Genomic DNA, 24,895 nt, shown 5'->3' on the forward strand with positions numbered 1-24,895 from the left:
TGGGAGTAGGGGGCAGATAACCAGAGACAAAGAGGGAGGGAATGGCTTTGTTAAACTGGAGAGTTGTTCCTTTTTTTCATGTCCTTCTTTCTCGGCCTCTCTTGCTCCCAGACCATTTCTGGTCCCGTTCTAGGACTCCCAGTGCAAGCGGGTATGTGTGTGTTGGTGAAGGGCGGGTGGTATCAGTGACCAGCGTGTTACTGAATTTAATGGACTAGAACCCTCCCAAGTTCAATCTCTGCTCTGTATTGAGTTGGCTTTTTTCTGCCGGGGCAGCAGTTGGCCTTAGTACCTTCGACGAGATAGGGGAAAGAAAAGAAAGACTTGCATTTATATAGCGCCTTTCACGACTACCGGATGTCTCAAAACACTTTGCAGCCAATGAAGTACTTTTATAGTGTAGTCACTGTTGTAATGTGGGAAAGGCGGCAGCCAATATGCGCACAGCAAGCTCCCACAAACAGCAATGTGATAATGACCAGATAATCTGTTTGATTTATGTTGATTGAGAGATAAATATTGGCCAGGACACCAGCGATAACTCCCCTGCTCTTCTTCGAAAAAGTGCCATGGGATCTTTTACCTCCAACTGAGAGAGCAGACGGGGCCTCAGTTTAACGTCTCATCCAAAAGACGGCACCTATGACAGTGCAGCACTCCATCAGCACTGCACTGGGGGTGTCAGCCGAGATTGATGTGCTCAAGTTCCTGGAGTGAGACTTGAACCCACAACTGTCTGACTCAGAGGTGAGTGTGCTTCCCACTGAGCCACAGCTAACACTGCCAAGGTGCCTGATATGATCAGAGCCCTGGGGCCGAGTGCACCTTGATGAGAGCAGGATGGGGGTTCTCTTCTATTAATTCTCAGGATAAGGGCATCGCTGGCAAGGCCGGCATTTATTACCCGTCCCTAATCGTTGCCCTCGAGAAGGTGGCGGTGAGCCGCCTTCTTGAACCGCTGCAGTCCATTGGCGAAGGTGCTCCCACAGTGCTGTTAGGGAGGGAGCTCCAGGATTGTGACCCAGCGACGATGAAGGAACAACGATATATGCCCAAGTTGGGAATCTGTGTGACTTGGAGGGGAACATGGAGGTGGTGGTGTTCCCATGTGCCTGCTGCCCTTGTCCTTCTAGGTGGTAGAGGTCGTGGGTTTGAGAGGCGCTGCCAAATAAGCCTTGGCCAGTTGCTGCAGTGCATCTTGTAGATGGTACACACTGCAGCCATGGTGCGCCAGTGGTGGAGGGAGTGGCAGTTTGGTTGTGTTGTCCTTCCCATGGTTGAATAGCCCCAGCGGGGAGGAAGCAGGAATAAAATGATGAGCAGAGGACTCTGCCCAGGTCTCTGCAGCAAAGTGTTCCACCTTCTGTAACCAGCCTCTCCTTGCAGGTGTTCTCGGCGGAGGTTATCCGTGGCACCTCGGTTACTTACACCTGGGTGATCGACGACCTCGCAGTCTTTGCCTACACCGGACAAACCTACAGCGTGATCTTCAAGCGTCCGGCAATCTACAGGCTCAAGGTGAGGGAGGGGAGTGACACTGGAGGGGCTCGAGGCGAGTGAGGAAGTGGAGTGACACTGGAGGCGCTTGAGGGGCTTGAGGGGAGTGAGACTGGAGGGGAAACATAGAAACATAGAAAATAGGTGAAAGAGTAGGCCATTCGGCCCTTCGAGCCTGCACCACCATTCAATAAGATCATGGCTAATCATTCCCTCAGTACCCCTTGCCTGCTTTCTCTCTATACCCCTTGATCCCTTTAGCCATAACGGCCATATCTACCTCCCTCTTGAATATATCCAATGAACTGGCATCAACAACTCTCTGCGGCAGGGAATTCCACAGGTTAACAACTCTCTGAGTGAAGAAGTTTCTCCACATCTCAGTCCTAAATGGCCTACCCCTTATCCGAAGACTGTGTTCCCTGGTTCTGGACTTCCCCAACATCGGGAACATTCTTCCCGCATCTAACCTGTCCTGTCCCGTCAGAATCTTGTATGTTTCTGTGTGATCTCCTCTCATTCTTCTAAACTCCAATGTATAAAGGCCCAGTTGATCCAGTCTCTCCTGATATGTCAGTCCGGCCATCCCGGGAATCAGTCTGGTGAACCTTCGCTGCACTCCCTCAATAGCAAGAACGTCCTTCCTCAAATTAGGAGACCAAAATTGAACACAATATTCTAGGTGAGGCCTCACCAAGGCCCTGTACAACTGCAGTAAGACCTCCCTGCTCCTATACTCAAATCCCCCAGCTATGAAGGCCAACATACCATTTGCCTTCTTTACTACCTGCTGCACCTGCATGTCAACTTTCAGTGACTGATGAACCATGACACCCAGGTCTCGTTGCACCTCCCCTTTTCCTAATCTGCCACCATTCAGATAATATTCTGGCTTTGCGTTTTTGCCCCCAAAGTGGATAACCTCACATTTATCCACATTATACTACATCTGCCATGCATTTGCCCACTCACCTAACCTGTCCAAGTCACCCTGCAGCCTCTTAGCGTCCCCCTCACAGCTCACACCGCCACTCAGTTTAGTGTCATCTGTAAACTTGGAGATATTACACTCAATTCCTTCATCCAAATCATTGATGTGTATTGTAAAGAGCTGGGGTCTCAGCACTGAGTCCTGCGGCACTCCATTAGTCACTGCCTGCCATTCTGAAAAGGATCCGTTTATCCCGACTCTCTGCTTCCTGTCTGCCAACTAGTTCTGTATCCACGTCAGTATATTACCCCCAATACCATGTGCTTTGATTTTGCACACCAATCTCTTGTGTGGGACCTTGTCAAAAGCCTTTTGAAAGTCCAAATACACCACATCCACTGGTTCTCCCTTGTCCACTCTACTAGTTACATCCTCAAAAAATTCCAGAAGATTTGTCAAGCATGATTTCCCCTTCATAAATTCATGCTGACTTGGACCGATCCTGTCACTGCTTTCCAAATGCGCTGCTATTTCATCCTTAATAATTGATTCCAACATTTTCCCCACCACTGATGTCAGGCTAACCAGTCTATAATTACCCGCTTTCTCTCTCCCTCCCTTTATAAAAAGTTGTGTTACATTAGCTATGCTCTAGTTCATAGGAACTGACCCCGAGTCGATAGACTGTTGGAAAATGATCACCAATGCATCCACTATTTCTAGGGCCACTTCCTTAAGTACTCTGGGATGCAGACTATCAGGCCCTGGGGATTTATCGGACTTCAATCCCATCAATTTCCCTAATACAATTTCCCGCCTAATAAGAATATCCTTCAGTTCCTCCTTCTCACTAGACCCTCGGTCCCCTAGTACTTTCGGAAGGTTATTTGTGTCTTCCTTCGTGAAGACAGAACCAAAGTATTTGCTCAATTGGTCTGCCATTTCTTTGTTCCCCATTATAAATTCACCTGAATCCGACTGCAAGGGACCTACGTTTGTCTTCACTGATCTTTTTCTCTTCACGTATCTATAGAAGCTTTTGCAGTCAGTTTTTATGTTCCCGGCAAGCTTCTTCTCGTACTCTATTTTCCCCCTCTTAATTAAACCCTTTGTCCTCCTCTGCTGAATTCTAAATTTCTCCCAGTCCTCAGGTTTGCTGCTTTTTCTGGCCAATTTATATGCCTCTTCCTTGGATTTGATACTATCCTTAATTTCCCTTGTTAGCCACAGTTGAGCCACCTTCCCCGTTTTACTTTTTACTCCAGACAGGGATGTACAATTGCTGAAGTTCATCCATATGATCTTTAAATGTTTGCCATTGCCTATCCATCGTCAACCCTTTAGGTATCATTTGCCAGTCTACTCTCGCCAATTCACGCCTCAAACCATCGAAGTTACCTTTCCTTAAATTCAGGACCCTAGTTTCTGAATTAACTGTGTCACTCTCCATCCTAATAAAGAATTCTACCATGTTATAGTCACTCTTCCCCAAGGGGTCTCGCACAACAAGATTGCTAATTAGTCCCTTCTCATTACACATCACCCAGTCTAGGATGGCCAGCTCCCTGTTTGGTTCCTCAACATATTGGTCTAGAAAACCATCCCTAATACATTCCAGGAAATCCTCCTCCACCGCATTGCTACCAGTTTGGTTAGCCCAATCAATATGTACATTAAAGTCACCCATGATAAATGCTATACCTTTATTGCATGCATCCCTTATTTCTTGTTTGATGCTGTCCCCAACCTTACTACTACTGTTTGGTGGTCTGTAAACAACTCCCACTCGCATTTTCTGCCCCTTGGTATTCCGCAACTCCACCTATACCGATTCCACATCATCCAAGCTAATGTCCTTTCTTACTATTGCATTAATTTCCTCTTTAACCAGCAACGCCACCCCGCCTCCTTTTCCTTTCTGTCTATCCTTCCTAAATGTTGAATACCCCTGGATGTTGAGTTCCCAGCCTTGGTCAGCCTGGAGCCATGTCTCTGTGATGCCAATTATATCATACCCGTTAACTGCTATCTGCGCAGTTAATTCATCTACTTTATTCCGAATACTCCTCACATTGAGGCTCAGAGCCTTCAGGCTTGTCTTTCTAACACACTTTGCCCCTTTAGAATTTTGCTGTAATGTGGCCCCTTTTGCTTTCTGCCCTCCACTTTTACTTTTCTTCTTTCTATCTTTTGCTTGTGAGACTGGAAGGGGTCGAGGCCGGTGTGAGGCAGGGGAGTGAGACTGTATGGGCCCGAGGCTGGTGTGAGGGAGGGGAGTGAAGCTGGAGGGGCTTGAGGCGAGTGTGAGGGAGGCGAGTGAGACTGGAGGGGCTTGAGGTGAGTGTGAGGGAGGGGAGTGAGACTGGAGGGGCTTGAGGCCAGTGTGAGGGAGGGGAATGAGACTGGAGGGGAGTGAGACTGGAGGGGCTCGAGGCCCGGTGTGAGGAAGTGGAGTGAGACTGGAGGGGCTCGAGGCCCAGTGTGAGGAAGGGGAGTAAGACTGGAGGGGCTCAAGGCCAGTGTGAGGGAGGGGAATGAGACTGGAGAGGAGTGAGACTGGAGGGGCTCGAGGCCCGGTGTGAGGAAGGGGAGTGAGACTGGAGGGGCTCGAGGCCCGGTGTGAGGAAGGGGAGTGAGACTGGAGGGGCTCGAGGCCGGTGTGTGCACTACACGGCGGGGTGTGGCTGAGAAACGCGGGTTTGTGGGGCCTGGTACAATTCATTGTCCCGGCATGTAATGTGTGCACTGTGAGGATGCTCACAGGTTTGCAGAGCTGGTACGTTCATGGTGGACTGGAGTGCATCATCGCCCCCGGCAACCAAATTTAATTTGATCCTTTAATGTCTGAAGTTTAATTTGTTTAAATTTGTCGGTTTTAGTGAAGGGGGCACTTGGTTTCTAGTTTCAACAAAATAGTTGTCGAGCTGTTTAGTTAGGAGAGGCTTAGCCACTTAGCAGTTGGGAGTCTGTGGAGGAAGGAGCTGCAACTGCTGTCTGCCTGCCTGCATCCTGAGAGGCAGCGAGTTTCCAGGAGAGGAGGAAGAGGCCTATTGATATCAACACCTTGAGAGAGAGGAGAGAAAGATCTGCCGAGCTGTTGAGGCACCGGAGGGACTGGAGTGCATCATCACCCCCAGCAACAACATTTAAATTTGATTTGTTTAACAGTTCAAAGTTTTATTTGTTAATTTGTCAGTTCTGATGGCCCTCTAGTAGGGGGGCACTTGATTTATGGTTTTGCAGCAAAATAGTTGTAGCGCTGTTGAGTTGGGAGTGGCTTAGCCAGTCACGTGATGTTCACAAAACTCAATAAAACCCCAGCCACTTGGGTTCGGGGGATACACGATGAGGCAGGAGGTTGTGAGATGATTGAATGAAACGTAATGTGTCGTGTGATTGTTAAACCTTTGTTAATAAACCAAAGAGTTCTTAATAGCAAATACTTTACACCAGGCAAGACTTATCTGTGCAATAGTTTTATTTCATTTTCTCTCTCCCTCCGATGATTCTCTCTATTTCTTTGATGATTCTCTCTCTCTCTCTCCGATGATTCTCTCTCTCTCTCTCTGATGATTCTCTCTCTCTCTCTGATGATTCTCTCTCTCTCTTTGTTCAATGATTCTCTCTCTCTCTCTCCGATGATTCTCTCTCTCTCTTTCCGATGATACTCTCTCTGTCTTTCTCCGATGATTCTCTCTCTCTCTCCGATGATTCTCGCTCTCTCTTTCTCCGATGATTCTCTCTCTCTCTCCGATGATTCTCCCTCTCTCTTTCTCCGATGATTCTCTCTCGCTCTCTCCGATGATTCTCTCTCTCTCTCTCTCTCGCCGATGATTCTCTCTCTCTCTCTCTCCGATGATTCTCTCTCTCTCTTTCTCCGATGATTCTCTCTCTCTCTCTCTCCGATGATTCTCTCTCTTTCTCCGATGATTCTCTTTCTCTCTCCGATGATTCTCTCTATCTCCGATGATTCTCTCTCTCCGATGATTCTCTCTCTCTCTTTCTCCGATGATTCTTTCTCTCTCTCTCTCTCTCCGATGATTCTCTCTCTCTCCGATTATTCTCTCTCTCCGATGATTCTCTCTCTCTCCCGCTCCGATGATTCTCTCTCTCTCTCCGATAATTTTCTCTCTCCCTCTCTCCGATGATTCTCTCTCTCTCTCCGATGATTCTCTCTCTCTCTCTCCGATGATTCTCTCTCTCTTTCTCCGATGATTCTTTCTCTCTCTCTCTCTCTCCGATGATTCTCTCTCTCTCCGATGATTCTCTCTCTCTCCGATTATTCTCTCTCTCTCTCTCCGATGATTCTCTCTCTCTTTCTCCGATGATTCTCTCTCGCTCTCTCCGATGATTCTCTCTCGCTCTCTCCGATGATTTTCTCTCTCTCTCTCTCTCGCCGATGATTCTCTCTCTCTCTCTCTCCGATGATTCTCTCTCTCTCTTTCTCCGATGATTCTCTCTCTCTCTCCGATGATTCTCTCTCTCTCTCTCTCCGATGATTCTCTCTCTTTCTCCGATGATTCTCTTTCTCTCTCCGATGATTCTCTCTATCTCCGATGATTCTCTCTCTCCGATGATTCTCTCTCTCTCTTTCTCCGATGATTCTTTCTCTCTCTCTCTCTCTCCGATGATTCTCTCTCTCTCTCCGATGATTCTCTCTCTCTCCGATTATTCTCTCTCTCCGATGATTCTCTCTCTCTCCCGCTCCGATGATTCTCTCTCTCTCTCCGATAATTCTCTCTCTCCCTCTCTCCGATGATTCTCTCTCTCTCTCCGATGATTCTCTCTCTCTCTCTCCGATGATTCTCTCTCTCTTTCTCCGATGATTCTCTCTCTCTCTCTCTGATGATTCTCTCTCTCTCCGATTATTCTCTCTCTCTCTCTCCGATGATTCTCTCTCTCTCCCGCTCCGATGATTCTCTCTCTCTCTCCGATAATTCTCTCTCTCCCTCTCTCCGATGATTCTCTCTCTCTCTCCGATGATTCTCTCTCTCTCTCTCCGATGATTCTCTCTCTCTTTCTCTCCGATGATTCTCTCTCTCTCTCCGATGATTCTCTCTCTCGCTCCGATGATTCTCTCTCTCTCCGATGATTCTCTCTCTCTCTCTCTCTCTGATGTTTCTCTCTCTCTCTCCGATGATTCTCTTTCTCTCTCTCTCCGATGATTCTCTCTCTCTCTCTTTCCGATGATTCTCTCTCTCTCCGATGATTGTCTCTCTCTCTCTCTCCGATGATTCTCTCTCTCTCTCCGAAGATTCTCTCTCACTCTCTCTCCGATGATTCTCTCTCGCTCCGATGATTCTCTCTCTCCGATGATTCTCTCTCTCTATCCGATGATTCTCTCTCTCTCCGATGATTCTCTGTCTCTCTCTCTCCGATGATTCTCTCTCTCTCTCGCTCCCATGATTCTCTCTCTCCGATGATTCTCTCCCTCTCTCTCTCCGATGATTCTCTCTCTCTCTCCGATGATTCTCTCTCTCTCTCTCCGATGATTGTCTCTCTCTCTCTCGCCAATGATTATCTCTCTCTCCGATGATTCTCTCTCTCTCTCCGATGATTCTCTCTCTCTCTCTCTCTCCGATGATTCACTCTCTCTCTCCGATGATTCTCTCTCTCTCTCCGATGATTCTCTCTCTCTCTCTCTGTCTCTCCGATGATTCTCTCTCTCTCTCTCCGACGATTCTCTCTCTCTCTCTCTCCGATGATTGTCTCTCTCTCTCTCTCCAATGATTCTCTCTCTCTCTGATGATTCTCTCTCTCTCTCTCCGATGATTCTCTCTCTCTCTCTCCGATGCTTCTTTCTCTCTCTCCGATGATTCTCTCTCTCTCTCTCTCCGATGATTCTCTCTCTCACTCCGATGGTTTCCTCCCTCCAATGGTTCCCTCTCTCTAATGGTCACTGAGGCTGCTTACAGTTAGTAACCTCATTGGTTGGGAGATTAGTGGGTTGTGGAATTGGCCATGCTGTGCCATAGACCTACCTCTGACCTGTGTTACAGTCCAGTCAAGCTCCAGACCCAGAGCCTACTCTCACACACATGCCCTTTACCTGTCTCCTGCAACCGATCTTCCCAGCTGCCAAGAGCGATCTCATTGCAGCTTTACTCTTATGGCATGACATCATTCAAACCCCTCGATTAGATTCCAGCCTGTAACTCACTCCCGGATATCCGTTATTCTATATATAAACCACCTGAATCCCTCGATTATATTCCAGCCTGTAACTTTCTGCTGTGTTTTTTACAGTTGGCGGCAGTGAATCCTGTGAGCAGGCAGAGTGTGACCACTGAGCTTGTAGCAGACACCATGCACCCCCTAATGGATCCACAGTTTATTGACGTGCCCAGCATGATTCTTGTTAATAAGCCTCAAAGATTCATCCTCAGGATCAAAGCGGACAGCTTGGCAGAGGTTACGTTCCGGTGAGACACGTATGTGTGTATGTGAGTGTTTGTGTGTATGTGTTTGTTTGTGTATGTGTGTGAGTGTGAGTGCGAGTGTGTGTGTGTGTGTGTTTGTTTGTGTGTGTGTGTTTGTGCATGTGTGTGTTTGTGTATGTGAATATGTATGTGTGTGTGGGTGTGTATGTGTATGTGTGTGTGGGTGTGTATGTGAATGTGTGTGTGTGTGTGGGTGTGTATGTGTGTGTGTGTGTGTATGTGTATGTGTGTGTGGGTGTGTATGTGTATGTGTATGTGAATGTGTGTGTGGGTGTGGGTGTGTATGTGTATGTGTATGTGTGTGTGGGTGTGTATGTGTATGTGTATGTGAATGCGTGTGTGGGTGTGTATGTGTATGTGTATGTGTATGTGTGTGTGGGTGTGTATGTGTATGTGTATGTGAATGCGTGTGTGTGTGTGTGTGTGCGTGTGTGTGTGTGTGTGTGCATGTGGGTGTGCGCGCACGTTGGGTGAATCTGTGCAGGTGTGCTTGTGTCCGTGCGTGCATGTGGGTGAACGTAAGAACATAAGAAATAGGAGTAGGCCACCCGGCCCCTCGAGCCTGCTCTGCCATTTTATACGATCACGGCTTATCTGATCATGGACTCAGCTCCACTTCCCTGCGTGTTCCCCATAACCCTTTATTCCCTTAGCACTCAAAAATCTGTCTATCTCCGCCTTAAATACATTCAATGACCCAGCCTCCACAGCTCTCTGGGGCAGAGAATTCCACAGATTTACAACCCTCTGAGAGAAGAAATGCATCCTCATCTTAGTTTTAAATGGGCGGCCCCTTATTCTAAGACTATGTCCCCTAGTTTTAGTTTCCCCTATGAGGGGAAACATCCTCTCTGCATCCACCTTGTCGAACCCCCTCATTATCTTATATCTTTCGATAAGATTACCTCTCATTCTTCTGAACTCCAGAGAGTATCGGCCCATTCTACTCAATCTCTCATCATAAGACAGCCCCCTCATCCCAGGAACCAATCTAGTGAACCTCTGTTGCACCGCCTCCAAGGCAACTATATCCTTCCTTAAATACGGAGACCAAAACTGTGCGCAGTACTCCAGGTGTGGCCTCACCAATACCCTGTACAGTTGTAGCAGGACTTCTCTGCTTTTATACTCTATCCCCCTTGCAATAAAGGCCAACATTCCATTTGCCTCCTGATTACTTGCAGTACCTGCAAACTAACTTTTTGTGTTTCAGGCACAAGGAGCCCCCAGGTCCCTCTGTACTGAAGCACTTTGCAGTTATTTTCCATTTAAATTATAATTTGCTTTTCTATTTTTTCTGCCAAAGTGGATAACCTCACATTTTCCCACATTATACTCCATCTGCCAAATTTTTGCCCACTCACTTAACCTGTCTATATCCCTCTGCAGATGTTTTGTGTCCTCCTCACAATTTGTTTTCCCACCAATTTTTGTATCACCAGCAAACTTGGCTACATTACACTCGGTCCCTTCATCCAAGTCATTAATATAGATTGTAAATAGCTGAGGACCCAGCACCGATCCCTGCGGCACCCTACTAAACATAGTTTGCCATTTATCCCAACTCTCTGTATTTTTTGTTCGTTAGTCAATCCTCTATCCATGCTAATATATTACCCCAACCCTGTAGTAACCTATTATGTGGCACCTTATCGAATGCCATCTCGAAGTCCAAATACACCACACCCACTGGTGGGTGTATGTGAGTGTGCATGTGCATTGGGTGTGTGTGTGGGTGGGGGCGGTTGGAGTGTGTGAGTGTGTGTGTGTGTGTGTGTGGGCCACCCCTACCTGTGTGAGAACAGCACCGCAGGTCAGGGATATCAATAGAGCTGGAGCGCCGGGCTCTGGAATATCGTGGCAGAGGTGCAGCAAATGAGGGTACAGGGCCCAGAAGAGCTGAGGGCCCAGGGGCAGCACGGGCCAGCCCACACTGCCATATGTGTGCACACTAGGTCCGTGCAGCAGAGCAGGTCTCCAGTCGTCCTGGTTAACCCTTGCCACTGGATAAAGGCCAAGCTCTGTCGTGCCCATGTGGTGACTGATGTGCAACGGTCACCACATGTTAAATAAATCCACACACAGGCATCTTCCACCCCTTCAACTGGAGTTCAGGACTGGAACATCGGGTCCTTCATTGAAACATCTATCAACTCTTGTGGAAGCAAATCATCCTCGTTCGAGGGACGGCCTATGATTATGATGTGTGTGTGGATTGGTGTGGATTGGTGTGAGGTAGGAGAGTCGATGCCGAGGAGGAGCCGCTGAAGGGAGGGAAGAGGTCCAGGTCACCGTCACAGGAGGTCCAGTCGTCGCCGATGGGTGATGTGGAGGGAAGCCTGAGGTAGGCCTGATTTTTTGGGATTCGCAGGGTTGGGTTTAAAGTAAGGGCTTAAGTGTTTAAGACTTAGGGTCTTTTGGGGCTAGGGGAAGTTTAGACAGTGGGAGGGGGGAGGCTGAGGTTGGGAAGTTGCGGATGGTAGAAATGGGAGTTGTTCAACAGGAGAGTTCCCTCGGAAGCTGCCACCCCAGTGGCCATCTTGCATAGGGGACTCACTTACCTCGCCCGATCCTTCATCCACGACGACGCCCGGTGAGCAGGTGAGCCTCCGACCAGGTGACTGGGCCCTCAGTCCTCCAATGTTCGAGCCATCACCCCCCCCCAACGATGGGCCATCACCCCTCCAATGGGCCATCACCCCTCCAATGGGCCATCACCCCTCCAATGCGGGCCATCACCCCTCCAATGGGCCATCATCCCTCCAATGCGGGCCATCACCCCTCCAATGGGCCATCATCCCTCCAATGCGGGCCATCACCCCTCCAATGGGCCATCATCCCTCCAATGCGGGCCATCACCCCTCCAATGCGGGCCATCACCCCTCCAGCGGTGGGCCATCACCCCCCCAACGATGGGCCATCACACCTCCAATGGGCCATCACCCCTCCAATGGGCCATCACCCCTCCAATGCGGGCCATCACCCCTCCAATGGGCCATCACCCCTCCAATGGGCCATCACCCCTCCAATGGACCATCATCCCTCCAATGGGCCATCACCCCTCCAATGGACCATCATCCCTCCAATGCGGGCCATCACCCCTCCAGCAGTGGGCCATCACCCCCCCAACGACGGGCCATCACACCTCCAATGGGCCATCACCCCTCCAGTGGTGGGTCATCACCCCTCCAGCGGCGGACCATCACCCCTCCAGCGGTGGACCATCACACCTCCAATGGGCCATCACCCCTCCAATGGGCCATCACCCCTCCAATGGGCCATCACCCCTCCAGTGGTGGGTCATCACCCCTCCAGCGGCGGACCATCACCCCTCCAGCGGTGGACCATCACACCTCCAATGGGCCATCACCCCTCCAGTGGTGGGTCATCACCCCTCCAGTGGTGGGTCATCACCCCTCCAGTGGCGGACCATCACCCCTCCAGTGGTGGGTCATCACCCCTCCAGCGGCAGACCATCACCCCTCCAGCGACGGGCCATCATCCCTCCAATGGGCCATCACCCCTCCAGCGGGCTTCTCCTCAACGACAGCTCGACCTCGCCTTCTCCACAGGTGAGCTCCTCCTCAACGGTGACCGGGCCTCCTTTCCTACGTCGGCCGTTGGCCTCCCCTCCTCTCTCAGCGATGACTGGAGCTCTCCTTCCCCACTGGTGACCTGGCCTCTTCTCCTCCTCCAGCACGTGGTGAGCATCATGGCTGTGACCCCTCTGACCTGCCACCCTGAACCCCAGTGGGCCATTGACCCTCCCAATGCCTGCCCCCAAACAGGCCTCTGAACACCTACCACCAAGGGCGCTACTCAGCGCCGAGCCTGCGGCCAACATCTCGCCATAAGCAACTAGGCCCATATAGCAGTGCCTGGTCTCCAGTCATCTTGGACCCCCTTGCCACTGGACCAAGACCTTGCTCAGCTAAGCCCGTGTGGTAGCCGGTGTGCAATGACCAACCCATGTTAAAAGAACTCACGCACAGGCCTTTAACATGAAGTTCGGGATCTGGAACGTCAGGACCCTCATGGACAACTCCAACAGTGACAGGATGGAACGCCGCCCCTCTATAGTTGCCCGAGAACTTAGACGCTTTGATATTGACATCGCCACCCTAAGCGAGACCCGGCAGCAGGAGAAGACCAGCTCAAGGAAGTGCATCCGGGAGGGCACTGAGCTCTTCGAGTCTCATCGCCGAGAGCATGCAGAAATCAAGCGCAGGCAGCGGAAAGAGAGTGTGGCAAACCAGTCCCACCTCCCTTTCCCTCAACGACTATCTGTCCCACCTGTGACAGGGACTTTGGTTCTCATATTGTACTGTTCAGCCACATAAGGACCCATTTTAAGAGTGGAAGCAAGTCTTCCTTGATTCCGAGGGATGATGATGATGATGGATGTGTGTGTGTGGGTGGGTGTGTGGGTTGGTGCAAGGGTGTGTGGGTTTGGGTGTGTGTGTGTATGTGTGGGGGGGTGGGCGGAGGGGGGTTGGGGTGTGTGTGTGTGTGGGTTGGTGTGTGTGTGTGTGTATGGGTGTGTGTGTGGGTTGGTATGTGTAGGAGGTTGGGCTTTGCTGTGTTTGTGTGATTTCTGTTCAGTTACTTTGCATTTTTCTCACTCAGATGGAACTTTGGGGATGGCAGTGCCCATGTGACCCATTCCACACACCCTTCGCACTCCTCACACACGCCTGAGCAGGACCCTGGGACTGTGAGCATGAGGCTGCAGGATCAGGTGACCTGGGCGTACACTCAGCCTGGTAATGACACGGCTCAAACATTCTCCTTATTTACATTCCTGATTTTTAAATATTGTTCTTCAGGATGATACAGGAGTACTAATTGAATAAACAATGACTCTGTACAGTTACAGTGAGTGACCCTTACCCTGAATAAACAGTGACTCTGTACAGTTACAGTGAGTAACCCTTACCCTGAATAAACAGTGACTCTGTACAGTAACACAGTGAGTGACCCTAACCCTGAATAAACAGTAACTCTGTACAGTGACACAATGAGTGACTCTTACCCTGAATAAACAGCGTCTCTAATCAGTTACACAGCAAGTGACCTTTACCCCAAATAAACAGTGACTCTGTACAGTTACACAGCGAGTGACCCTTACCCTGAATAAACAGTGACTCTGTACAGTTACAGTAAGTGACCATTACCCTGAATAGACAGTGACTCTATACAGTTACACAGTAAGTGACCCTTACCCTGAATAAACCGTGACTCTATACAGTTACATAATGAGTGACCCTTACCCTGAATAAACAGTGACTCTGTACAGTAACACAGTGAGTGTCCCTTACCCTGAATAAACAGTGACTCTGTAGAGTTACAGTGAGTGACCCTTACCCTGAATAAACAGTGACTCTGTACAGTTACATAGTAGGTGACTCTTATCCTGAATAAACAGTGACTCTGCACAGTTACACAATGATTGACTCTCATCCTGAATAAATAGTGACTCTAATCAGTAACACAGCGAGTGACCCTTACCCTGAATAAACAGTGACTCTGTACAGTTACACAGTGAGAGACCCTTACCCTGAATAAACAGTGACTCTGTACAGTTACACAGTGAGAGACCCTTACCCTGAATAAACAGTGACTCTGTACAGTTACACAGTGAGTGACCCTTACCCTGAATAAACAGTGACTCTGTACAGTTACACAGTGAGTGACCCTTACCCTGAATAAACAGTGACTCTGTACAGTTACACAGCGAGTGACCCTTACCCTGAATAAACAGTGGCTCTGTACAGTTACACAGTGAGAGACCCTTACCCTGAATAAACAGTGACTCTGTACAGTTACACAGCGAGTGACCCTTACCCTGAATAAACAGTGACTCTGTTCAGTTACAGTAAGTGACCATTACCCTGAATAGACAGTGACTCTGTACAGTTACATAATGAGTGACCCTTACCCTGAATAAACAGTGACTCTGTACAGTTACACAGTGATTGTCCCTTACCCTGAATAAACAGTGACTCTGCACAGTTACACAGTGAGTGACCCTTAGCCTGAATAAACAGTGACTCTGTACAGTTACACGGTGAGTGTCCCTTACCCTGAATAAACAGTGACTCTATACAGTTACACAGTAAGTGACCCTTACCCTGAATAAACAGAGACTCTATACAGTTACATAATGAGTGACCCTTATCCTGAATAAACAGTGACTCTGTACAATTACACAGTGAGTGATCCTTACCCTGAATAGACAGTGACTCTGCACAGTTACAGTGAGTGACCCTTACCCTGAATAAACAGTGACACTGTACAGTTACAGTGAGTAACCGTTACCCTATATAAACAGTGAATCTGTACAGTTACACAGTGAGTGACCCTTACCCTGAATAAATAGTGACTCTGTACAGTTACACAGTGAGTGACCCTAACCCTGAATAAACAGTGACTCTGTACAGTGACACAATGAGTGACCCTTACCCTGAATAAACAGCGTCTCTAATCAGTTACACAATGAGTGACCCTTACCCTGAATAAACAGTGAATCTATACAGTTACACGGTGAGTGTCCCTTACCCTGAATAAACAGTGACTCTGTACAGTTACAGTGAGTGACCCTTCCCCTGAATAAACAGTGACTCTATACAGTTACACGGTGAGTGACCCTTACCCTGAATAAACAGTGACTCTATACAGTTACACAGTAAGTGACCCTTACCCTGAATAAACAGAGACTCTATACAGTTACATAATGAGTGACCCTTATCCTGAATAAACAGTGACTCTGTACAATTACACAGTGAGTGATCCTTACCCTGAATAGACAGTGACTCTGCACAGTGACAGTGAGTGACCCTTACCTTGAATAAACAGTGACACTGTACAGTTACAGTGAGTAACCCTTACCCTATATAAACAGTGAATCTGTACAGTTACACAGTGAGTGACCCTTACCCTGAATAAATAGTGACTCTGTACAGTTACACAGTGAGTGACCCTAACCCTGAATAAACAGTGACTCTGTACAGTGACACAATGAGTGACCCTTACCCTGAATAAACAGCGTCTCTAATCAGTTACACAGCAAGTGACCTTTACCCCGAATAAACAGTGACTCTGTACAGTTACACAGCGAGTGACCCTTACCCTGAATAAACAGTGACTCTGTTCAGTTACAGTAAGTGACCATTACCCTGAATAGACAGTGACTCTGTACAGTTACACAGTGAGTGTCCCTTACCCTGAATAAACCGTGACTCTATACAGTTACATAATGAGTGACCCTTACCCTGAATAAACAGTGACTCTGTACAGTTACAGTGAGTGCCCTTACCCTGAATAAACAGTGACTCTGTACAGTTACACAGTGAGTGACCCTTACCCTGAATAAACAGTGACTCTGTACAGTTACACAGTGAGTGACCCTTACCCTGAATAAACAGTGACTCTGTACAGTTACACAGTGAGTGACCCTTACCCTGAATAAACAGGGACTCTATACAGTTACCCAATGAGTGATCCTTACCCTGAATAAACAGTGACTCGATACAGTTACACGGTGAGTGTCCCTTACCCTGAATAAACAGTGACTCTGTACAGTTACAGTGAGTGACCCTTACCCTGAATAAACAGTGACTGTATACAGTTACACAGTAAGTGACCCTTACCCTGAATAAACAGAGACTCTATACAGTTACATAATGAGTGACCCTTATCCTGAATAAACAGTGACTCTGTACAGTTACACAGTGAGTGATCCTTACCCTGAATAGACAGTGACTCTGCACAGTTACAGTGAGTGACCCTTACCCTGAATAAACAGTGAATCTGTACAGTTACAGTGAGTAACCCTTACCCTATATAAACAGTGAATCTGTACAGTTACACAGTGAGTGACCCTTACCCTGAATAAATAGTGAATCTGTACAGTTACAGTGAGTGACCCTTACCCTGAATAAACAGTGATTATGTACAGTTGCACAGTGAGTGGCCCTTACCCTGAATAAACAGTGACTCTATACAGTTACAGAATGAGTGACCCTTATGCTGAATAAACAGTGACTCTGTACAGTTACAGTGAGTGATCCTTACCCTGAATAAACAGTGACTCTATACAGTCGTGGTGCACATTGGTACCAACGACACAGGTAAAAAAAAGGGATGAGGTCCTACGAAACGAATTTAAGGAGCTAGGAGCTAAATTAAAAAGTAGGACCTCAAAAGTAGTAATCTCGGGATTGCTACCAGTGCCACGTGCTAGTCAAAGTAGGATTCGCAGGATAGCGCAGATGAATACGTGGCTTGAGCAGTGTTGCAGCAGGGAGGGATTCAAATTCCTGGGGCATTGGAACCGGTTCTGGGGGAGGTGGGACCAGTACAAACCGGATGGTCTGCACCTGGGCAGGACCGGAACCAATGTCCTAGGGGGAGTGTTTGCTAGTGCTGTTGGGGAGGAGTTAAACTAATATGGCAGGGGGATGGGAACCAATGCAGGGAGACAGAGGGAGACAAAAAGGAGGCAAAAGCAAAAGACCGAAAGGAGATGAGGAAAAGTGGAGGGCAGAGAAACCCAAGGCAAAGAACAAAAAGGGCCACTGTACAGCAAAATTCTAAAAGGACAAAGGGTGTTAAAAAAACAAGCCTGAAGGCTTTGTGTCTTAATGCAAGGAGTATCCGCAATAAGGTGGATGAATTAACTGTGCAAATAGATGTTAACAAATATGATGTGATTGGGATTACGGAGACGTGACTCCAGGATGATCAGGGCTGGGAACTCAACATCCAGGGGTATTCAACATTCAGGAAGGATAGAATAAAAGGAAAAGGAGGTGGGGTAGCATTGCTGGTTAAAGAGGAGATTAATGCAATAGTTAGGAAAGACATTAGCTTGGATGATGTGGAATCTATATGGGTAGAGCTGCAGAACACCAAAGGGCAAAAAACGTTAGTGGGAGTTGTGTACAGACCTCCAAACAGTAGTAGTGATGTTGGGGAGGGCATCAAACAGGAAATTAGGGGTGCATGCAATAAAGGTGCAGCAGTTATAATGGGTGACTTTAATATGCACATAGATTGGGCTAGCCAAACTGGAAGCAATACGGTGAAGGAGGATTTCCTGGAGTGCATAAGGGATGGTTTTCTCGACCAATATGTCGAGGAACCAACTAGGGAGGAGGCCATCTTAGACTGGGTGTTGTGTAATGAGAGAGGATTAATTAGCAATCTCATTGTGCGAGGCCCCTTGGGGAAGAGTGACCATAATATGGTGGAATTCTGCATTAGGATGGAGAATGAAACAGTTAATTCAGAGACCATGGTCCAGAACTTAAAGAAGGGTAACTTTGAAGGTATGAGGCGTGAATTGGCTAGGATAGATTGGTGAATGATACTTAAGGGGTTGACTGTGGATGGGCAATGGCAGACATTTAGAGACCGCATGGATGAATTACAACAATTGTACATTCCTGTCTGGCGTAAAAATAAAAAAGGGAAGGTGGCTCAACCGTGGCTGTTTAGGGAAATCAGGGATAGTATTAAAGCCAAGGAAGTGGCATACAAATTGGCCAGAAATAGCAGCGAACCCGGGGACTGGGAGAAATTTAGAACTCAGCAGAGGAGGACAAAGGGTTTGATTAGGGCAGGGAAAATGGAGTACGAGAAGAAGCTTGCAGGGAACATTAAGGCGGATTGCAAAAGTTTCTATAGGTATGTAAAGAGAAAAAGGTTAGTAAAGACAAACGTAGATCCCCTGCAGTCAGAATCAGGGGAAGTCATAACGGGGAACAAAGAAATGGCAGACCAATTGAACAAGTACTTTGGTTCGGTATTCACTAAGGAGGACACAAACAACCTTCCGGATATAAAAGGGGTCAGAGGGTCTAGTAAGGAGGAGGAACTGAGGGAAATCTTTATTAGTCGGGAAATTGTGATGGGGAAATTGATGGGATTGAAGGCCGATAAATCCCCAGGGCCTGATGGACTGCATCCCAGAGTACTTAAGGAGGTGGCCTTGGAAATAGCGGATGCATTGACAGTCATTTTCCAACATTCCATTGACTCTGGATCAGTTCCTATCGAGTGGAGGGTAGCCAATGTAACCCCACTTTTTAAAAAAGGAGGGAGAGAGAAAACAGGGAATTATAGACCGGTCAGCCTGACCTCAGTAGTGGGTAAAATGATGGAATCAATTATTAAGGATGTCATAGCAGCGCATTTGGAAAATGGTGACATGATAGGTCCAAGTCAGCATGGATTTGTGAAAGGGAAATCATGCTTGACAAATCTTCTGGAATTTTTTGAGGATGTTTCCAGTAAAGTGGACAAAGGAGAACCAGTTGATGTGGTGTATTTGGACTTTCAGAAGGCTTTCGACAAGGTCCCACACAAGAGATTAATGTGCAAAGTTAAAGCACATGGGATTGGGGGTAGTGTGCTGACGTGGATTGAGAACTGGTTGTCAGACAGGAAGCAAAGAGTAGGAGTAAATGGGTACTTTTCAGAATGGCAGGCAGTGACCAGTGGAGTACCGCAAGGTTCTGTGCTGGGGCCCCAGCTGTTTACATTGTACATTAATGATTTAGACGAGGGGATTAAATGTAGTATCTCCAAATTTGCAGATGACACTAAGTTGGGTGGCAGTGTGAGCTACGAGGAGGATGCTATGAGGCTGCAGAGTGACTTGGATAGGTTAGGTGAGTGGGCAAATGCATGGCAGATGAAGTATAATGTGGATAAATGTGAGGTTATCCACTTTGGTGGTAAAAACAGAGAGGCAGACTATTATCTGAATGGTGACAGATTAGGAAAAGGGAAGGTGCAACGAGACCTGGGTGTCATGGTACATCAGTCATTGAAGGTTGGCATGCAGGTACAGCAGGCGGTTAAGAAAGCAAATGGCATGTTGGCCTTCATAGCGAGGGGATTTGAGTACAGGGGCAGGGAGGTGTTGCTACAGTTGTACAGGGCCTTGGTGAGGCCACACCTGGAGTACAGTTTTGGTCTCCTAACTTGAGGAAGGACATTCTTGCTATTGAGGGAGTGCAACGAAGATTCACCAGACTGATTCCCGGGATGGTGGGACTGACCTATCAAGAAAGACTGGATCAACTGGGCTTGTATTCACTGGAGTTCAGAAGAATGAGAGGGGACCTCATAGAAACGTTTAAAATTCTGACGGGTTTAGACAGGTTAGATGCAGGAAGAATGTTCCCAATGTTGGGGAAGTCAAGAACCAGGGGTCACAGTCTAAGGATAAGGGGTAAGCTATTTCGGACCGAGATGAGGAGAAACTTCTTCACCCAGAGAGTGGTGCACCTGTGAAATTCTCTACCACAGAAAGTAGTTGAGGCCAGTTCACTAAATATATTCAAAAGGGAGTTAGATGAAGTCCTTACTACTCGGGGGATCAAGGGTTATGGCGAGAAAGCAGGAAGTGGGTACTGAAGTTTCATGTTCAGCCATGAACTCATTGAATGGCGGTGCAGGCTAGAAGGGCTGAATGGCCTGCTCCTGCACCTAGTTTCTATGTTTCTATGTAATAAACAGTGATTCTATACAGTTACACAGTGAGTGACCCTTACCCTGAATAAACAGTGACTATGTACAGTTACAGTGAGTGATCCTTACCCTGAATAAACAGTGACTCTATACAGTTACACAGTGAGTGACCCTTACCCTGAATAAACAGTGACTCTGTACAGTTACAGAGAGTAACCCTTACCCTGAATAAACAGTGACTCTGTACAATTACACACTGCGTGACCCTTACCCTGAATAAACAGTGACTCTGTACAGTTACACAGTGAGTGGCCCTTACCCTGAATAAACAGTGACTCTATACAGTTACATAATGAGTGACCCTTACCCTGAATAAACAGAGACTCTATACAGTTACATAATGAGTGACCCTTATCCTGAATAAACAGTGACTCTGTACAATTACACAGTGAGTGATCCTTACCCTGAATAGACAGTGACTCTGCACAGTTACAGTGAGTGACCCTTACCCTGAATAAACAGTGGCTCTGTACAGTTACAGTGAATAACCCTTACCCTATATAAACAGTGAATCTGTACAGTTACTCAGTGAGTGACCCTTACCCTGAATAAATAGTGACTCTGTACAGTTACACAGTGAGTGACCCTAACCCTGAATAAACAGTGACTCTGTACAGTGACACAATGAGTGACCCTTACCCTGAATAAACAGCGTCTCTAATCAGTTACACAGCAAGTGACCTTTACCCAGAATAAACAGTGACTCTGTACAGTTACACAGCGAGTGACCCTTACCCTGAATAAACCGTGACTCTATACAGTTACATAATGAGTGACCCTTACCCTGAATAAACAGTGACTCTGTACAGTAACAAAGTGAGTGTCCCTTACCCTGAATAAACAGTGACTCTGTAGAGTTACAGTCAGTGACCCTTACCCTGAATAAACAGTGACTCTGCACAGTTACACAATGAGTGACTCTCATCCTGAATAAATAGTGAATCTAATCAGTAACACAGCGAGTGACCCTTACCCTGAATAAACAGTGACTCTGTACAGTTACACAGTGAGTGACCCTTACCCTGAATAAACAGTGACTCTGTACAGTTACAGTGAGTGCCCTTACCCTGAATAAACAGTGACTCTATACAGTTACACAGTGAGTGACCCTTACCCTGAATAAACAGTGACTCTGCACAGTTACACAGTGAGTGACCCTTACCCTGAATAAACAGGGACTCTATACAGTTACACAATGAGTGATCCTTACCCTGAATAAACAGTGACTCTGTACAGTTACACAGTGAGTGACCCTTACCCTGAATAAACAGGGACTCTATACAGTTACACAATGAGTGATCCTTACCCTGAATAAACAGTGACTCGATACAGTTACACGGTGAGTGTCCCTTACCCTGAATAAACAGTGACTCTGTACAGTTGCAGTGAGTGACCCTTACCTTGAATAAACAGTGACTCTATACAGTTACACAGTAAGTGACCCTTACCCTGAATAAACAGAGACTCTATACAGTTACATAATGAGTGACCCTTATCCTGAATAAACAGTGACTCTGTACAGTTACACAGTGAGTGATCCTTACCCTGAATAGACAGTGACTCTGCACAGTTACAGTGAGTGACCCTTACCCTGAATAAACAGTGAATCTGTACAGTTACAGTGAGTAACCCTTACCCTATATAAACAGTGAATCTGTACAGTTACACAGTGAGTGACCCTTACCCTGAATAAATAGTGAATCTGTACAGTTACAGTGAGTGGCCCTTACCCTGAATAAACAGTGAATCTATACAGTTACAGAATGAGTGACCCTTATGCTGAATAAACAGTGACTCTGTACAGTTACAGTGAGTGATCCTTACCCTGAATAAACAGTGACTCTATACAGTCGTGGTGCACATTGGTACCAACGACATAGGTAAAAAAAAGGGATGAGGTCCTACGAAACGAATTTAAGGAGCTAGGAGCTAAATTAAAAAGTAGGACCTCAAAAGTAGTAATCTCGGGATTGCTACCAGGGCCACGTGCTAGTCAAAGTAGGATTCGCAGGATAGCGCAGATGAATACGTGGCTTGAGCAGTGTTGCAGCAGGGAGGGATTCAAATTCCTGGGGCATTGGAACCGGTTCTGGGGGAGGTGGGACCAGTACAAACCGGACGGTCTGCACCTGGGCAGGACCGGAACCAATGTCCTAGGGGGAGTGTTTGCTAGTGCTGTTGGGGAGGAGTTAAACTAATATGGCAGGGGGATGGGAACCAATGCAGGGAGACAGAGGGAGACAAAAAGGAGGCAAAAGCAAAAGACCGAAAGGAGATGAGGAAAAGTGGAGGGCAGAGAAACCCAAGGCAAAGAACAAAAAGGGCCACTGTACAGCAAAATTCTAAAAGGACAAAGGGTGTTAAAAAAACAAGCCTGAAGGCTTTGTGTCTTAATGCAAGGAGTATCCGCAATAAGGTGGATGAATTAACTGTGCAAATAGATGTTAACAAATATGATGTGATTGGGATTACGGAGACGTGGCTCCAGGATGATCAGGGCTGGGAACTCAACATCCAGGGGTGTTCAACATTCAGGAAGGATAGAATAAAAGGAAAAGGAGGTGGGGTAGCATTGCTGGTTAAAGAGGAGATTAATGCAATAGTTAGGAAAGACATTAGCTTGGATGATGTGGAATCTATATGGGTAGAGCTGCAGAACACCAAAGGGCAAAAAACGTTAGTGGGAGTTGTGTACAGACCTCCAAACAGTAGTAGTGATGTTGGGGAGGGCATCAAACAGGAAATTAGGGGTGCATGCAATAAAGGTGCAGCAGTTATAATGGGTGACTTTAATATGCACATAGATTGGGCTAGCCAAACTGGAAGCAATACGGTGGAGGAGGATTTCCTGGAGTGCATAAGGGATGGTTTTCTCGACCAATATGTCGAGGAACCAACTAGGGGGGAGGCCATCTTAGACTGGGTGTTGTGTAATGAGAGAGGATTAATTAGCAATCTCATTGTGCGAGGCCCCTTGGGGAAGAGTGACCATAATATGGTGGAATTCTGCATTAGGATGGAGAATGAAACAGTTAATTCAGAGACCATGGTCCAGAACTTAAAGAAGGGTAACTTTGAAGGTATGAGGCGTGAATTGGCTAGGATAGATTGGTGAATGATACTTAAGGGGTTGACTGTGGATGGGCAATGGCAGACATTTAGAGACCGCATGGATGAATTACAACAATTGTACATTCCTGTCTGGCGTAAAAATAAAAAAGGGAAGGTGGCTCAACCGTGGCTGTTTAGGGAAATCAGGGATAGTATTAAAGCCAAGGAAGTGGCATACAAATTGGCCAGAAATAGCAGCGAACCCGGGGACTGGGAGAAATTTAGAACTCAGCAGAGGAGGACAAAGGGTTTGATTAGGGCAGGGAAAATGGAGTACGAGAAGAAGCTTGCAGGGAACATTAAGGCGGATTGCAAAAGTTTCTATAGGTATGTAAAGAGAAAAAGGTTAGTAAAGACAAACGTAGATCCCCTGCAGTCAGAATCAGGGGAAGTCATAACGGGGAACAAAGAAATGGCAGACCAATTGAACAAGTACTTTGGTTCGGTATTCACTAAGGAGGACACAAACAACCTTCCGGATATAAAAGGGGTCAGAGGGTCTAGTAAGGAGGAGGAACTGAGGGAAATCTTTATTAGTCGGGAAATTGTGATGGGGAAATTGATGGGATTGAAGGCCGATAAATCCCCAGGGCCTGATGGACTGCATCCCAGAGTACTTAAGGAGGTGGCCTTGGAAATAGCGGATGCATTGACAGTCATTTTCCAACATTCCATTGACTCTGGATCAGTTCCTATCGAGTGGAGGGTAGCCAATGTAACCCCACTTTTTAAAAAAGGAGGGAGAGAGAAAACAGGGAATTATAGACCGGTCAGCCTGACCTCAGTAGTGGGTAAAATGATGGAATCAATTATTAAGGATGTCATAGCAGCGCATTTGGAAAATGGTGACATGATAGGTCGAAGTCAGCATGGATTTGTGAAAGGGAAATCATGCTTGACAAATCTTCTGGAATATTTTGAGGATGTTTCCAGTAAAGTGGACAAAGGAGAACCAGTTGATGTGGTGTATTTGGACTTTCAGAAGGCTTTCGACAAGGTCCCACACAAGAGATTAATGTGCAAAGTTAAAGCACATGGGATTGGGGGCAGTTTGCTGACGTGAATTGAGAACTGGTTGTCAGACAGGAAGCAAAGAGTAGGAGTAAATGGGTACTTTTCAGAATGGCAGGCAGTGACCAGTGGAGTACCGCAAGGTTCTGTGCTGGGGCCCCAGCTGTTTACATTGTACATTAATGATTTAGACGAGGGGATTAAATGTAGTATCTCCAAATTTGCAGATGACACTAAGTTGGGTGGCAGTGTGAGCTGCGAGGAGGATGCTATGAGGCTGCAGAGTGACTTGGATAGGTTAGGTGAGTGGGCAAATGCATGGCAGATGAAGTATAATGTGGATAAATGTGAGGTTATCCACTTTGGT

General features: G+C 47.1%; 1 protein-coding gene across 1 annotated transcript in view; it reads left to right on the plus strand.

Annotated features, from left to right (window-relative positions):
- Window positions 1-24,895, plus strand: part of pkd1b (polycystic kidney disease 1b) — a 370,954-nt gene that overhangs the window by 72,861 nt on the left and 273,198 nt on the right. The window contains exons 8-10 of the mRNA XM_070856829.1: window positions 1,387-1,518; window positions 8,675-8,850; window positions 13,495-13,631. Of these exons, the coding sequence (XP_070712930.1) occupies window positions 1,387-1,518; window positions 8,675-8,850; window positions 13,495-13,631 (445 nt within the window). The remainder of the gene's footprint in view (window positions 1-1,386; window positions 1,519-8,674; window positions 8,851-13,494; window positions 13,632-24,895) is intronic.

The sequence above is a fragment of the Pristiophorus japonicus genome, chromosome 16 (genome assembly GCF_044704955.1).
Source record: "Pristiophorus japonicus isolate sPriJap1 chromosome 16, sPriJap1.hap1, whole genome shotgun sequence".
In the NCBI taxonomy this organism is placed as follows: Eukaryota; Metazoa; Chordata; class Chondrichthyes; family Pristiophoridae; genus Pristiophorus; species Pristiophorus japonicus.